The sequence below is a fragment of the Salmo trutta genome, chromosome 38 (assembly GCF_901001165.1).
Source record: "Salmo trutta chromosome 38, fSalTru1.1, whole genome shotgun sequence".
Classification (NCBI taxonomy): Eukaryota; Metazoa; Chordata; class Actinopteri; order Salmoniformes; family Salmonidae; genus Salmo; species Salmo trutta.
This window is the reverse complement of record NC_042994.1, coordinates 24096922-24114213: the sequence shown is the minus strand read 5'-3', so window position 1 is coordinate 24114213 and position 17292 is coordinate 24096922. Positions and strand designations below refer to the sequence as shown.

The 17292-nt window shown below is 45.6% G+C and overlaps 1 protein-coding gene across 2 annotated transcripts; it reads left to right on the top strand.

Annotated features, from left to right (window-relative positions):
* The first annotated feature begins 4509 nt into the window (after positions 1–4509).
* LOC115178757 (multivesicular body subunit 12A) lies at positions 4510–16027 on the top strand. 2 transcript variants are annotated; one of them, XM_029740045.1, is made up of 10 exons: positions 4510–4644; positions 5206–5304; positions 6104–6187; positions 6272–6371; positions 8279–8408; positions 8598–8738; positions 10820–10932; positions 12334–12392; positions 14069–14128; positions 15409–16027. In XM_029740045.1, the coding sequence occupies exons 2-10, from the start codon at positions 5206–5208 to the stop codon at positions 15481–15483; spliced, it is 861 nt and encodes a 286-aa protein (XP_029595905.1). In that variant the 5' UTR covers positions 4510–4644; the 3' UTR covers positions 15484–16027. The 2 variants fall into 2 exon arrangements, with proteins under 2 accessions (XP_029595905.1, XP_029595904.1); XM_029740044.1 differs by lacking the exons at positions 14069–14128; positions 15409–16027 and adding an exon at positions 12516–12751.
* Positions 16028–17292: the final 1265 nt, after the last annotated feature.

Genomic DNA, 17292 nt, shown 5'->3' with positions numbered 1-17292 from the left:
GTACACACACACACACACACACACACACACACACACACACACACACACACACACACACACCACACACACACACACACACACACACACACATTCGTGGAATAAATTCACAGAAAGAGACTTACACCCACAGTCACACTCAAACATAGTGTACACACACACACACACACACACACACACACACACACACACACACACACACACACACACACACACACACACACACACACACACTCACACACAGTCTGGCAGACTGCCTCTAGTCCCTCTGGCTGAGTCCCTGCAGATTTCCTCTGGGTTCATTCCCATTAATTAGCCAATCAGCCAATTACGCTAAACGTTCTAAATAAACAAGGATCCCCCCCCCCCCCAGATGGCTCGCTCCATTATCTACTAACACCCCCTCCTGTCACCCCTAGTGGTCTGCTCTGCATGTTGCCATGACAACAGAGACCCCAGCACCCCTGGATTCTCCCTGGGAGTGTCTCTGTGGCGTGTGTGTATGTTTGTGTGTGTGTGTGTGTGTGTGTGTGTGTGTGTGTGTGTGTGTGTGTGTGTGTGTGTGTGTGTGTGTGTGTGTGTGTGTGAGTGAGTGCAGTTGTGTGTTTGTGGCTAAATGTCAATGTAAAACATACAATCAATATCATAAGACGTTACATCCATGAGAAGGGATTGGAGGAGCCGTCTACCGTCTGGTCTAGGCTCTGATGATGTCATCAAGGTCCTGTCGCATCACAACGTCAGGTATCTACAATAGTAAACCCAGTCATACAGACCGGTGTCCAATCACTGGACATCTTGACCTCTGTACGTTCTCCGTCTCCTCTCCTACCCACTCACCGCTCTTTCTCTCTCACCCTTCCCCCCTTTTCCATTATCCCCCTCTCTTTCTCCTCACCTCCCTCCCCCCTCTCCCCCCTGCGCTACCTCATTTTCATGTAAATGGAAATTGATCTTTCTTTCGGCGCACTGCCTTGAATGCCCTCCTCTCAATTTCAATTCAATTTAAGGGCTTTATTGACATGGGAAACATATGTTTACATTGCCAAAGCAAGTGAAATAGATAATATATCAAAGGGAAATAAACAATAAAAATTGAACAGTAAACATTACACTTACAAAAGTTACCAAAACTGCCCATCTCCTCTCTCCCTCTCGCTCTGCCCCACCTCCAAAGACCTCTCTTTCTCTCTCTCTCTCTCTCTCTCTCTCTCTCTCTCTCTCTCTCTCTCTCTCTCTATCTATCTCTCTCTCTCTCATACAGTGCATTCGGAAAGTATTCAGAACCCTTCCCTTTTTCCACATTTTGTTACGTTACAGCCTTATTCTACAATGGATTAAATAGTTTTTCCTCCTCATCAATCTGCACACAATACCCCATAATATCAAAACAAAAACAGGTTTTACAAATCTTTGCAAATGTATACATTTTTTAAAATGGAAATATCACATTTACATAAGTATTCAGAATCTTTGCAATGAGACTCGAAATTGAGCTCAGGTACATCCTGTTTCCATTGATCATCCTTGAGATGTTTCTACAACTTGATTGGAGTCCACCTGTGGTAAATTCAATTGATTGGACATGATTTGGAAAGGCACACACCTGTCTATAAGGTTCCACAGTTGACAGTGCATGTCAGAGCAAAAACCAACCCATGAGGTTGAAGGAATTGTCCGTATAGCTCAGGAACATGGTTGTGTCGAGGCACAGATCTGGGGTACGGTAACAAAGCATTGAAGGTCCCCAAGAGCACAGTGGCCTCCATAATTCTCAAGTGGAAGAAGTTTGGAACCACCAAGACTCCGCCCGGTCAAACTGAGCAATCGGGGGAGAAGGGCCTTGGTCAGGGAGGTGACCAAGAACCCGATGGTCACTCTGACAGAGCTCCGGAGTTCCTCTGTGGAGATCGGAGAACCTTACAGAAGGACAACCATCTCTGCAGCACTCCACCTGTCACGTCCTGACCAGTAAAGGGCTTATTTGTTATTGTAGTTTGGTCAGGACGTGGCAGGGGGTATTTGTTTAGAGTGTTTAGGGGTTTGTTATATTATGTGTTCATGTAGAAGGGGTATTTGTTTAGAGTGTTTCGTTTTTTTTTGGGCTATGTGTTTATGTAGAGGGGTGTTGGTTTAGAGTGTACCGGGGTTTTAGGTTTAGGTTCTAGGTTAGTGTATTCTATGTTAGTTCTAGGTTGTTTACGTTTATGTTCAGTTTATTGAGTTGACCTTCAATTGGAGGCAGCTGTTTCTCGTTGCCTCTGATTGAAGGTCCTATGGATAGGGGTTGTTTTGCATGGGGTATTGTGGGTAGTTGTAGTTGCATAGCTTTGTGTTTAGTCTGCATCCTGTTCGTTCGTATGTTTTCTTTTTTCGTGTTCAATAAAAGTAAATAGGAGCACTCAACCCGCTGCGCCTTGGTCCAATACCTACGAAAGACGTGACACCACCAATCAGTCCTTTATGGTAGAGTGGCCAGACGGAAGCCACTCCTCAGTAAAAGGAACATGACAGCCCGCTTGGAGTTTGTCAAAAGGCACCTTAAGGACTCTCAGACCATGAGAAACAAGATTCTCTGGTCTGATGAAACCAAGATTGAACTCATTGGGCTGAATGTCAACGTCACATCTGGAGGAAACCTGGCACCATCCCTACGGTGAAGCATGATGGTGGCAGAATCATGCTGTGGGGATGTTTTTCAGCGGCAGGGAATGGGAGACTAGTCAGGATCGAGGGAAAGATGAACGGAGATAGTACAGAGAAATCCTTGATGAAAACCTGCTCCAAAGCACTCAGGACCACAGACTGTGGCGAAGGTTCACCTTTCAACAGGACAACGAACCTAAGAACACAGCCAAGACAACGCAGGAGTGGCTTCGGGGCAAGTCTCTGAACGTCCTTGAGTGGCCCAGCCAGAGCCCAGACTTGAACCCGATCGAATATCTCTGGAGAGACCTGAAAATAGCTGTGCAGCAACACTCCACATCCAACCTGACAGAGCTTGAGAGGATCTGCAGAGAATAATTGAAGAAACTCCCCAAATACAGGTGTGCCAAGCTTGTATCATCATACCCAAGAAGACTCATACCATCATACCCAAGAAGTCTGTAATCGCTGCCAAAGGTGCTTCAACAAAGTACTGAGTAAAGGGTCTGAATACTTATATAAATGTGATATGTCAAATTCTAAAAACCTGTTTTTTCTTTGTCATTATGGGGTATTGTGTGTAGATTGATGAGGGGGAAAAAACGATTTAATTAATTTTAGAATAAGGCTGTAACGTAACAAAATGTGGAAATAGTCAAGGGGTCTGAATACTTTCCGAAATGCGCTATATGTCCCTCTCTCTCTGCATGTGTGTGTGTGACAGTATATATCTGTGTGTGTGACAGTATATATATTTCTGTGTGACAGTATATATATATTTATCTGTGTGACAGTATATATATCTCTGTGTGACAGTATATATATGTGTGTCTTTTGTTTGTACTGCCTTCATCATAACTAATATATAAATCCATGCCTTTCTCTCCATTCAATTAATTTCAAATGGCTTTATTGGCATGAGAAACATGTTTACATTGCCAAAGCAAGTGAAATAGATAAACAAAAGTGAAATAAACAATCATAAATATACAGTAAACATTACACTCAAAAGTTTAAAAGGAAAATAGACATTTCAAATGTAATTATGGCTATGTAGAGTGTTGTAATAATGTGCAAATAGTTAAAGTACAAAAGGGAAACTAAATAAACTTAAATATGGGTTGTATTTACAAAAGGTGCTTGTTCTTCACTAGTTGCCCTTTTCTTGTGGCAACAAGTCAAAATCTTGATGCTGTGATGACACACTGTGGTATTTCACCCAGTAGTTATGAGAGTTAATCAAAATTGGCTTTGTTTTCAAATTCTTTGTGGGTCTGTGTAATCTGAGGGAAATATGCGTCTCTGATATGCTCATACATTTGACAGGAGGTTAGGAAGTGCAGCTCAGTTTCCATCTCATTTTGAGGGCAGTGTGCACATAGCCCATCTTCTCGTGAGAGCCAGGTCTGCCTACGGCGGTCTCTCTCTACAGCAAGGCCATGCCCACTGAGTTTGTACATAGTCAAAGATTTCCTTAATTTTGGGTCAGTCACGGTGGTCAGGTATTCTGCCACTGTGTACTCTCTGTTAAGGGCCACATAGCATTCCAGTTTCCTCCGTTTTTTGGTTAATTCTTTCCAATGTGTCAAGTAATTATATTTTAGTTGTCATGATTTGGTTGGGTCTAATTCTCTTTCCTCCTCTCTCTGCTTCTCCAAACACCAACCATAAATCACACAATTAAATGCCACAGCATTTAGACCCTTTGCATAGATTACAGTAACAAGTAAAGGAAGATAGCAAGGACGCGTTCAACAATATTATTTCAGGACAGTAGCGCCATCTGGCGCTGAGGTGAAATACCAGTTTATCCTCTTCACAGTGCTGGCGTTATCATTTGGCATGTCCCGGTGCTTGATGGGAATAGTAGTCATAGAATCTCCTGTATTTCCTGGAAAGGAGACAAGGAAAAGTCATAAGAAGTTCTTGCTCGCCTCTAAAAAGTTGTTTACCTGACTTCATCTACAGTCTAAAGCGAGAAAGGTTGAAACGAAAAACAGAGTAAGTACCATGTTTTTACGAGGATTTTTGAAAACTGAGTGAAATCTCTGAAACGTGAAGGAAAAAATATGTTTGACTCACCTGTCAAATAAATGTTAGCTAGCTAGGTTAGCTAACTTGCTAGCTATTTTCCTAACAATGGGCCATTTATAGCTAACGTTAATACCGGGGTTTAGTGATCAAATCACCGCTTTTAGCTAGTTTCACAGTTGTTTGCTAGTTTTATTTATTGACTGGATGTTGGCTGTCACCTGTCAAAACAACCATTCCTTTGTTATGCTAGCAAAGCCAAATATCAATATGGAAATCGGGCACAATAATTGTATATTTTCACAGCTATACCATGATAGTTGCTCCACAATGTTCTGTCTGATAGAGTAGTGGTTGTTGGGAGAAATGGAGAACGTCGCATTGTTGACAATCCTTAAGATCATTTATTCAGGAACAACCGTCATAATTAACCTCCTCTGCCGGGTTCTATTACCCTTATCTTCTTCCCCTTCTCTCCTCCCCTTTGTTCTCTTCTCTCGCTTCCTGTCCATCTCCTCTCCTCTTCTCCAGATGTCTCTGATGGAGCACGGTGGTGGCGCCCACAACATGCCGGTGACGGCAGTGGCCTGGGCCTCCAACAGCAGCACCTGTCCCAAAGACTTCAACCTGGTAGGGAGTGAGAGGGAGGAAGGGAGGAGGGAGGGATACAGGCAGAAGAAGTAGGAAATAGATTGAGATAATTTAAGGTCAGACTACATTAAGGCTTGGCTCATAGAGGAGACCGTAAGAGGTCAGACTACATAAATGCTTGGCTTATAGAGGAGACCGTAAGAGGTCAGACAACATACAGGCTCATAGAGGAGACAGTAAGAGGTCAGACAACATAAATGCTCATAGAGGACACAGTAAGAGAACTGACAACATAAAGGCTCACAACATAAAGGCTCATAGAGGAGACAGTAAGAGGTCAGACTACATAAAGGCTCATAGAGGAGACAGTAAGAGGTCAGACTACATAAAGGCTCATAGATGAGCCAGTAAGAGATCAGACTACATAAAGACTCAGAGGAGACAGGAAGAGGTCAGACTACATAAAGACTCAGAGGAGACAGTAAGAGGTCAGACTACATAAAGGCTCATAGAGACAGTAAGAGGTCAGACAACATAAAGGCTCATAGAGGAGACAGTAAGAGGTCAGACTACATAAAGGCTCATAGATGAGCCAGTAAGAGGTCAGACTACATAAAGGCTCATAGATGAGCCAGTAAGAGGTCAGACTACATAAAGACTCAGAGGAGACAGTAAGAGGTCAGACTACATAAAGGCTTGGCTCATAGAGGAGACAGTAAGAGGTCAATAATTCTCAATATTGTGTGTAGTGTCTTACCCTCTGTCTCTCTCTCTCACCCTCTGTGTCTCTCACCCTCTGTTTCTCCCCTCTCTATCTCCCCTCTCTCACTCTTTCTAGATTAGTATAACTGAGGATGGAGTTGCTGCTAACTTCACACGGAGCTTCGCCATGAAGGCTGGCTACTACCTCTGCTACAGCAAGGTGTGTTATACACACACCACACACACACGGACTCAGACAGTCACATGCACGCCACATGCCTAAATGACATCTCCCCCTCTCTAGGACATGTCAGGTGGTATGGTAGTATCAGATGTCCAGGTGATCTCAGACAAGGAGACTGTTCCTCATGGGTACTGTTACATACCTGAACACCTGGAGCCTAGTGAGTACCTGCTGCCCGCCTCAACACCTGTAAGAACACTTAGACATGTTTTACAGATGCTTATTAAATACCTCAACACCTGGATGAACACAGACATGCTTTACAGATGTTTATTAAATACCTGAACACCTGGAGGAACACTGAGACATGCTTTACAGATGTTTATTAAATACCTCAACACCTGGACGAACAATGAGACATGTTTTACAGATGCTTGGAAAATGTTCATAATTCATTTATTAACCTCTCTGGGCCAGTCCACCTACTCCACAGCCAGTGTAATCCCGTGGCGCAATATTCAAATACCTTAGAAATGCTATAACTTCAATTTCTCAAACCTATGACTATTTTACACCATTTTAAAGACAAGACTCTCGTTAATCTAACCACACTGTCCGATTTCAAAAAAGCTTTATAACGAAAGCAAAACATTAGATTATGTCAGCAGAGTACCCAGCCAGAAATAATCAGACACCCATTTTTCAAGCTAGCATATAATGTCACAAACCCAAACCACAGCTAAATGCAGCACTAACCTTTGATGATCTTCATCAGATGACAATCCTAGGACATTATGTTATACAATACATGCATGTTTTGTTCAATCAAGTTCATATTTATATCAAAAACCAGCTTTTTACATTAGCATGTGACTAGCATGTGACTAGCATTCCCACCGAACACTTCCGGTGAATTTACTAAATTACTCACGATAAACGTTCACAAAAAACATAACAATTATTTTAAGAATTATAGATACAGAACTCCTTTATGCACTCGCTATGTCCGATTTTAAAATAGCTTTTCGGTGAAAGCACATTTTGCAATATTCTGAGTAGATAGCCCGGCCATCACAGGCTAGCTATTTTGACACCCACCAAGTGTGGTACTCACCAAACTCCGATTTACTATTAGAAAGTTTGATTACCTTTGGTGTTCTTCGTCAGAATGCAGTCCCAGGACTTCTACTTCAATAACAAATGTTGGTTTGGTTCCAAATAATCCATAGTTATATCCAAATAGCGGCGTTTTGATCGTGCGTTCAAGACACTATCCGAAGGGTAAAGAAGGGTGACGCGCCCGACGTGTTTCGTGACAAAACATTTCAAAATATTCCATTACCGTACTTCGAAGCATGTCAAACGCTGTTTAAAATCAATTTTTATGCTATTTTTCTCGTAAAAAAACGATAATATTCCGACCGGGAGTCGTTGTTTTCGTTCAAAGAGAGAGAAAGTAAACATGGTGTCGGCTCGTGCACGCGCCTCCAGTCTCATTGTCCTCAGATCGACCATTATCCAAATGCGCTAATGTTTTTCAGCCATGGCCTGCAAAGCCACCATTCATCGTTCTGGCACCTTCTGAGAGCCTATGGGAGCGTTAGAAAATGTAACGTTATGCCAGAGATCCCCTGTTTTGGTTAGAGATGATCAAGAAGGCCATGAAATGGTCAGAGAGAGCGCTTCCTGTTTGGAATCTTCTCAGGTTTTGGCCTGCCAAATGAGTTCTGTTATACTCACAGACACCATTCAAACAGTTTTAGAAACTTTAGGGTGTTTTCTATCCAAATCAAACAATTTTATGCATATTCTAGTTACTGGGCAGGAGTAGTAACCAGATTAAATCGGGTACGTTTTTTATCTGGCCGTGCAAATACTGCCCCCTATCCCCAACAGGTTTTAACAAGCGACTACTGCAAGTTATTAAAAATTAGTTTTTAGTAGGACAGTAGTTGTTTAGGTGGTTTTGTCATGTTTCATACAACGTGATGAATGTCTGTATGTTCTGGATGGCTAAGACCAGACATCTATAGGAACTGTGATCTATATGTCCTCTGAATCTCCATTTTTAACTGGATTTTTGAAGTATTTAAAAATGTGTGTCCGTCCGTCTGTGTGTGTGTCCAGGGGCCTCTGTGTCTAAGAAGAAGCGTGTGTGTGTCCGCATGGTGCCAGTGGGCGGTGTGGAGACTGCTGTACTGGACATTAAACTGACTGCTAAGACTAGGAGGATGCTGCAGCACTACACCTGTTTAGGGTCAGACACACACACACACACACAGTGACGCAGAGACATACACACACACATCCCACTAATGTAGCTTGGTCCTGGACAAAAGAACAACATTTCAATGAAGATCCTCCATTGAGCTACTCTCAGTGTGTGTCTGGGAGACCAGGGGTTGGTGTGTCTGTCCTAACTGGTGTGTTGTCCTGTCTGTCTCAGGGACATGCATGGCTATGTAATGTGGTGTAAGAAGGGGCCCTTCTCCAGCCCTCTACCCCAGGCAAAGCCTCGCAGCCTCAGCCTTGACCTCCGTCAGCTCTCCCTGGACCAGAACCCCCCTCCACTACCCCTCAGACCCAGGTAACTACCCCCTCAGACCCAGGTAACTACCCCCTCAGACCCCGGTAACTACCCCCTCAGACCCAGGTAACTACTCCCTCAGACCCCGGTAACTACCCCCTCAGACCCCGGTAACTACCCCCCTCAGACCCCGGTAACTACTCCCTCAGACCCCGGTAACTACCCCCTCAGACCCCGGTAACCACCCCCTCAGACCCCGGTAACTACCCCCTCAGACCCCGGTAACTACCCCCTCAGACCCCGGCAACTACCCCCTCAGTAACTACCCCCCTCAGACCCCGGTAACTACCCCCTCAGACCCCGGTGACTACCCCCTCAGACCCCGGTAACTACCCCCTCAGACCCCGGTAACTACCCCCTCAGACCCCGGTAACTACTCCCTCAGACCCCGGTAACTACCCCCTCAGACCCCGGTAACTACCCCCTCAGACCCCGGTAACTACCCCCTCAGACCCCGGTAACTACCCCCTCAGACCCCGGTAACTACCCCCTCAGTAACTACCCCCTCAGACCCCGGTGACTACCCCCTCAGACCCAGGTAACTACCCCCTCAGACCCCGGTAACTACCCCCTCAGACCCCGGTAACTACCCCCTCAGACCCAGGTAACTACTCCCTCAGACCACGGTAACTACCCCCTCAGACCCCGGTAACTACCCCCTCAGACCCAGGTAACTACCCCCTCAGACCCAGGTAACTACTCCCTCAGACCCCGGTAACTCAGACCCAGGTAACTACCCCCTCAGACCCAGGTAACTACCCCCTCAGACCCCGGTAACTACCCCCTCAGACTCATGTACAGTACACCCTCACCTGTTCAGCCAGGTATCAATCCCAGGGCCAGACCTCTCCTCCACTGCCCCTCAGACCCAGGTAAGAACATTTACCTTACACCTCCCACCCAGGTGAGACTAGGTTAGGTGAGGCTGTTACCTTAGACCTCCCACCCAGGTGAGACTAGGTTAGGTGAGGCTGTTACGTTAGACCTCCCACCCAGGTGAGATTGTTACCTTAGACCTTCCACCCAGGTGAGACTAGGTTAGGTGAGGCTGTTACCTTAGACCTTCCACCCAGGTAAGACTAGGTTAGGTGAGACTGTTACCTTAGACCTTCCACCCAGGTGAGACTAGGTTAGGTGAGGCTGTTACCTTAGACCTCCCACCCAGGTGAGACTGTTACCTTAGACCTTCCACCCAGGTGAGATTGTTACCTTAGACCTTCCACCCAGGTGAGATTGTTACCTTAGACCTCCCACCCAGGTGAGACTAGGTTAGGTGAGACTGTTACCTTAGTTCTTCCACCCAGGTGAGACTAGTTTAGGTGAGACTGTTACCTTAGACCTCCCACCCAGGTGAGACTAGGTTAGGTGAGACTGTTACCTTAGACCTTCCACCCAGGTGAGACTAGGTTAGGTGAGACTGTTACCTTAGACCTCCCACCCAGGTGAGACTAGGTTAGGTGAGACTGTTACCTTAGACCTTCCACCTTGGTGAGACTAGGTTAGGTGAGGCTGCTACCTCTCAGACCCAGGTACTGTACACCTGCTGTCCAGGTAACTCTCAAGTGAGAGACTCAGATCCTGGTGTGTGGCTACTGGCCTGGTTAACTTCTATTAACCAGGTAGGACCTACACAGGACATCTCTCTGACTATAACCCCTGATGGTAACCCTCTCTCTCTGTGGCCAGGTGAGAGTGATGGTAACCTTCTCTCTGTGGCCAGGTGAATCTCAGAGCCAGGTGAGAGTAATGGTAACCCTCTCTCTCTGTGGCCAGGTGAGAGTGATGGTAACCCTCTCTCTCTGTGGCCAGGTGAGAGTGATGGTAACCTTCTCTCTGTGGCCAGGTGAATCTCAGAGCCATGTGAGAGTGATGGTAACCCTCTCTCTCTGTGGCCAGGTGAGAGTGATGGTAACCCTCTCTCTGTGGCCAGGTGAGAGTGATGATAACCTTCTCTCTGTGGCCAGGTGAGAGTGATGGTAACCTTCTCTCTGTGGCCAGTTGAATCTCAGAGCCTGGTGAGAGTGATGGTAAACCTCTACTCAGAATTCCACAGACTAACTTAGGTCTCCCTGTCTCCATAGCAACGCTCCACCCTTGCCCCCTGACAGGAAGCTCAGCCATCGCCGCAGCAACCTCCAGTTGAACGATGCTGTGGACAAAGTGGTTGACAGCAGCAACATCTACGGCATCTCAGGTTGACCAAAATTCAGAAAACACTTCTAGAAAAGAGACAGATACTGTACATGTTATAAAGACTGATGTACTGACTCTCTCTACCTATCCTCCCTCTCTCTACCTACCTTCCTCTCTCTAACTCTACTCTCTCTACCTACCTACCTTCCTCTCTCTACCTACCTACCTACCTTCCTCTCTCTAACTCTACTCTCTCTATCCTATCTTTACTCTCTCTATCCTATCTTTCCTCTTTCTACCTATCCTCCCTCTCTCTACCTACCTTCCTCCCTCTCTCTACCTACCTTCCTCCCTCTCTCTACCTACCTTCCTCCCTCTCTCTACCTACCTTCCTCCCTCTCTCTACCTACCTTCCTCCCTCTCTCTCTACCTACCTTCCTCCCTCTCTTTCTACCTACCTTCCTCTCTCTCTCTCTACCTACCTTCCTCTCTCTCTCTCTACCTACATTCCTCTCTCTCTCTACCTACCTTCCTCTCTCTCTCTACCTACCTTCCTCTCTCTCTCTACCTACCTACCTTCCTCTCTCTCTCTACCTACCTACCTTCCTCTCTCTCTACCTACCTTCCTCTCTCTCTACCTTCCTCTCTCTCTCTACCTACCTACCTTCCTCTCTCTCTCTACCTACCTTCCTCTCTCTCTACGTACCTTCCTCTCTCTCTACCTTCCTCTCTCTCTCTACCTACCTTCCTTTCTCTCTCTCTACCTACCTCTCTCTCTCTACCTACCTTCCTCTCTCTAACTCTACTCTCTCTATCCTATCTTTCCTCTCTCTACCTACCTACCTACCTACCTACCTACCTACCTACCTACCTACCTACCACTCTCTAACTCTACTCTCTCTATCCTATCTTTCCTCTCTCCACCTACCTTCCGCTCTCTAACCTCTCTACCTTCCCTGGTCTGTTGTAGTGTATTGACCATGTATGTAGTTCTGTCCTTGAGCTGTTCCTGTCTATTAATGTTCTGTATGTCATGTTTCATGTTGTGTGGACCCCAGGAAGTCTATTATGTCATGTTTCATGTTGTGTGGACCCCAGGAAGTCTATTATGTCATGTTTCATGTGTTGTGTGGACCCCAGGAAGTCTATTATGCCATGTTTCATGTTGTGTGTGGACCCCAGGAAGTGTATTATGTCATGTTTCATGTTGTGTGGACCCCAGGAAGTGTATTATGTCATGTTTCATGTGTTGTGTGGACCCCAGGAAGTCTATTATGTCATGTTTCATGTGTTGTGTGGACCCCAGGAAGTGTAGCTGCTGCTTTTACAACAGCTAATGGGGATCCTACCAAAATACCAAATACCTCTCTCCACCCTCCCTCTTCTCCTACCATCCCTCTCTCTCTCTCTCTCTCTGTCACTCTTTCTACCCTCCATCTCTCTTCTCTCCCTCCCTCTCCAGCCATAGATGGTGTTCCCTTCACTTTACACCCCAAGTTCAAGACCCAAACGAACGGCACGGTAAGTTGAAATACCAACCGCCATCGTTTTACTGGTAAAGTGACATGGACTACTTTTACTTCCAGTGGTGAAATACCATGACTCTAACCTGTCTCTCTCTCCTCCCCCTCTCTGTCCTCCTAGACCCCAACAAACACTCTACAATACCATGAGTCTAACCTGTCTCTCTCTCCTCCCCCTCTCTTTCCTCCTAGACCCCAACAAACACTCTACAATACCATGAGTCTAACCTGTCTCTCTCTCCTCCCCCTCTCTGTCCTCCTAGACCCCAACAAACACTCTACAATACCATGAGTCTAACCTGTCTCTCTCTCCTCCCCTCTCTGTCCTCCTAGACCCCAACAAACACTCTACAATACCATGAGTCTAACCTGTCTCTCTCTCCTCCCCCTCTCTGTCCTCCTAGACCCCAACAAACACTCTGAAATACCATGAGTCTAACCTGTCTCTCTCTCTCCTCCTAGACCCCAACAAACACTCTACAATACCATGACTCTAACCTGTCTCTCTCTCCTCCCCCTCTCTGTCCTCCTAGACCCCAACAAACACTCTGAAATACCATGAGTCTAACCTGTCTCTCTCTCCTCCCCCTCTCTTTCCTCCTAGACCCAACAAACACTCTACAATACCATGAGTCTAACCTGTCTCTCTCTCTCCTCCTAGACCCCAACAAACACTCTACAATACCATGAGTCTAACCTGTCTCTCTCTCCTCCCCCTCTCTGTCCTCCTAGACCCCAACAAACACTCTACAATACCATGAGTCTAACCTGTCTCTCTCTCTCCTCTCCCTCTCTTTCCTCCTAGACCCCAACAAACACTCTGAAATACCATGAGTCTAACCTGTCTCTCTCTCCTCCCCTCTCTGTCCTCCTAGACCCCAACAAACACTCTACAATACCATGAGTCTAACCTGTCTCTCTCTCCTCCCCTCTCTCTGTCCTCCTAGACCCCAACAAACACTCTGAAATACCATGAGTCTAACCTGTCTCTCTCTCCTCCCCTCTCTGTCCTCCTAGACCCCAACAAACACTCTGAAATACCATGAGTCTAACCTGTCTCTCTCTCCTCCCCCTCTCTGTCCTCCTAGACCCCAACAAACACTCTGAAATACCATGAGTCTAACCTGTCTCTCTCTCCTCCCCCTCTCTGTCCTCCTAGACCCCAACAAACACTCTACAATACCATGAGTCTAACCTGTCTCTCTCTCTCCTCCTAGACCCCAACAAACACTCTGAAATACCATGAGTCTAACCTGTCTCTCTCTCCTCCCCCTCTCTGTCCTCCTAGACCCCAACAAACACTCTACAATACCATGAGTCTAACCTGTCTCTCTCTCTCCTCCTAGACCCCAACAAACACTCTACAATACCATGAGTCTAACCTGTCTCTCTCTCCTCCCCCTCTCTGTCCTCCTAGACCCCAACAAACACTCTACAATACCATGAGTCTAACCTGTCTCTCTCTCCTCCCCCTCTCTGTCCTCCTAGACCCCAACAAACACTCTACAATACCATGAGTCTAACCTGTCTCTCTCTCCTCCCCTCTCTGTCCTCCTAGACCCCAACAAACACTCTGAAATACCATGAGTCTAACCTGTCTCTCTCTCTCCTCCTAGACCCCAACAAACACTCTGAAATACCATGAGTCTAACCTGTCTGTCTCTTTCCTCCTAGACCCCAACAAACACTCTGAACAACATTCGCATCAAGTCTGTCCAGGACATTGAAAATGAGGTAGGTGTGTGTGTGTGTGTGTGTGTGGTATTTTTGTATTGATTGTGTTACTGTGTGGTCCGTCGTAGTGTGTCGACCATGTTGTGGTATTGATCGTGGTACTGTGGGGTCCGTCGTAGTGTGTCGACCATGTTGTGTTACTGTGGGGTCCGTCGTAGTGTGTCGACCATGTTGTGGTATTGATCTCGGTACTGTGGGGTCCGTCGTAGTGTGTCGACCATGTTGTGTTACTGTGGGGTCCGTCGTAGTGTGTCGACCATGTTGTGGTACTGTGGGGTCCGTCGTAGTGTCGACCATGTTGTGGTATTGATTGTGGTACTGTGGGGTCCGTCGTAGTGTGTCGACCATGTTGTGTTACTGTGGGGTCCGTCGTAGTGTCGACCATGCTGTGGTATTGATTGTGTTACTGTGGGGTCTGTCGTAGTGTGTCGACCATGTTGTGGTACTGTGGGGTCCGTCGTAGTGTCGACCATGTTGTGGTATTGATTGTGTTACTGTGGGGTCTGTCGTAGTGTGTCGACCATGTTGTGGTATTGATTGTGTTACTGTGGGGTCCGTCGTAGTGTGTCGACCATGTTGTGTTACTGTGGGGTTCGTCGTAGTGTGTCGACCATGTTGTGGTACTGTGGGGTCCGCCGTAGTGTCGACCATGTTGTGGTATTGATTGTGTTACTGTGGGGTCTGTCGTAGTGTCGACCATGTTGTGTTACTGTGGGGTCCGCCGTAGTGTCGACCATGTTGTGGTATTGATTGTGTTACTGTGGGGTTTGTCGTAGTGTGTCTACCATGTTGTGGTATTGATTGTGGTACTGTGGGGTTTGTCGTAGGGTGTCAACCATGTTGTGTTACTGTGGGGTCCGTCGTAGTGTGTCGACCATGTTGTGGTATTGATTGTATTACTGTGTGGTCCGTCGTAGTGTGTCGACCATGTTGTGTTACTGTGGGGTCCGTCGTAGTGTGTCGACCATGTTGTGTTACTGTGGGGTCCGTCGTAGTGTGTCGACCATGTTGTGTTACTGTGGGGTCCGTCGTAGTGTGTCGACCATGTTGTGTTACTGTGTGGTCCGTCGTAGTGTCGACCATGTTTTGGTAATGATTATTGTACTGTGTGGTCCTTCGTAGGGTGTCGACCATGTTGTGTACTGATTGTGTTACTGTGGGGTCCTTTGTGATATTGATTGTGTTATTGTGGGGTCCGTCGTAGTGTCGACCATGTTGTTGTACTGATTGTGTTACTGGATGGTCCGTTGTAGTGTATCGTCCATGTTGTGTGTTTACAGTACAACTATACTTTCACCGTGGAGGAAAACGCAGCCAAGAGAACCAGACCTCCCACCACAGGAAGCACCTCTTAAGCTCAATGACCTTTCAACTCCGACCTCAACAACGGCGGCCTGCTCGACCCACAACACCATGGAGGTCAATGTGATATCTGGGTCATGAAATGATAATCAATGTCCAAGTGCCTAGAAGATGACTGACTAGAACTGAAGTATCATTCTACATTCCAGAGTTCCTTCACAACTCCATTTGTTGTAACCACATTCTTATTCGGTGTTCTAACCTCTTACACATTTCATTCTCACCCCCCGTATATGGGGCCAGTTATATATGTTAGAGAGGACTCTGACGGGGAAGAGAACGTTGTTTGGCAGGGTGTGCTTGTTTCTCTTGTTAGAATAATGTTTACCTGTTAAAGTCAGGCTATTGATCTTCATCTTTATTGGGATGTTTAGGGACCAAACTAAATGTTGTTACACTTTCAATGTAAATAATGTTACTATTATGTCTCTGTGGTGAAACACAGAAGGAAGTATGGTTACCTGTAACTGGTCATATCTGTATATTGTACCTTGCATGCAGTATAAACAAATAAAATAGCAAATAATTTGACATGTGTACCATTCTTAAATGGTTTGTTATTAAGGAAAGTTTGATATCTGTCACAGGGAGATAAAATATGTAAACACAGCGACTGATAGACACACCCACTTTTCTGCATGTTCTAACAGGTGATACATTTGTTTCCGTGTATAACCCATAAAACAATGTGAACCTCCCAGTCTGTAGCTTTCACCTGTATCCACACTAGGTGCACCAGTCGACAGAAAACTCAGGTTTTGGGGATTCAACTCGATCCGGAGTCAGGTGGATAGAAGATCCTGCAACCACTTTGTCAATTTAACTGCAAAACAGAGGTAACGTTTAGATTTGACTTCTGCTTCCGCGGTAATCCTAGGCTACTCCAGCGTGATGTTAACTTCTAACAATACTTTGTAATAATATTTATAATCCAGAATCATTACATTTTGACAGTTTCTTGTGTTCATGTGTACTGCAGATTACACAATGAAAAATACAAAATCTGGGATGTCACTGCCGTAGAATGACGAATTAGAACTACTGGTCACTACTTTCAGTCTGAATAGGCCTACGATACGTATTGCTATGTAGTGGGCAGGTTGTGTTACTACATTGGATTCCCCTCTGAACTGTCATTCAGTGTGTAGAAGAGATGGGTGTCAACTACATTGTTCAAATCACATTTTATTGGTCACATACACATGGTTAGAAGATGTTAATGTGAGTGTAGTGAAATGCTTGTGCTTCAAGTTCCGACCATGCAGTAATATCTAACAATTTCACAACAACTACCTTATACACACAAGTGTAAAGGAATGAATAAGAATATGTACATATAAATATATATGGATGAGTGATGCCCGAACGGCATAGGCAAGATGGTATAGAGTACAGTATATACATATGAGATGAGTAATGTAGGGTATGTAAACATTATATAAAGTGGCATTGTTTAAAGTGGCTAGTGATACATTTAATTACATCAAGGTGGCAAGATGCAGTAGATGGTATAGAGTACAGTATATACATATGAGATGAGTAATGTAGGGTATGTAAACATTATATAAAGTGGCATTGTTTAAAGTGGCTAGTGATAAATTGATGTGATAAATGTTTCCATTATTAAAGTGGCTGGAGTTGAGTCAGTATGTTGGCAGCAGCCACTCTGTGTTAGTGATGGCTGTTTAACAGTCTGATGACCTTGAGATAGAAGCTGTTTTTCAGTCTCTCGGTCCCAGCTTTGATGCACCTGTACTGACCTCGCCTTCTGGATGATAGCGGGGTGAACAGGCAGTGGCTCG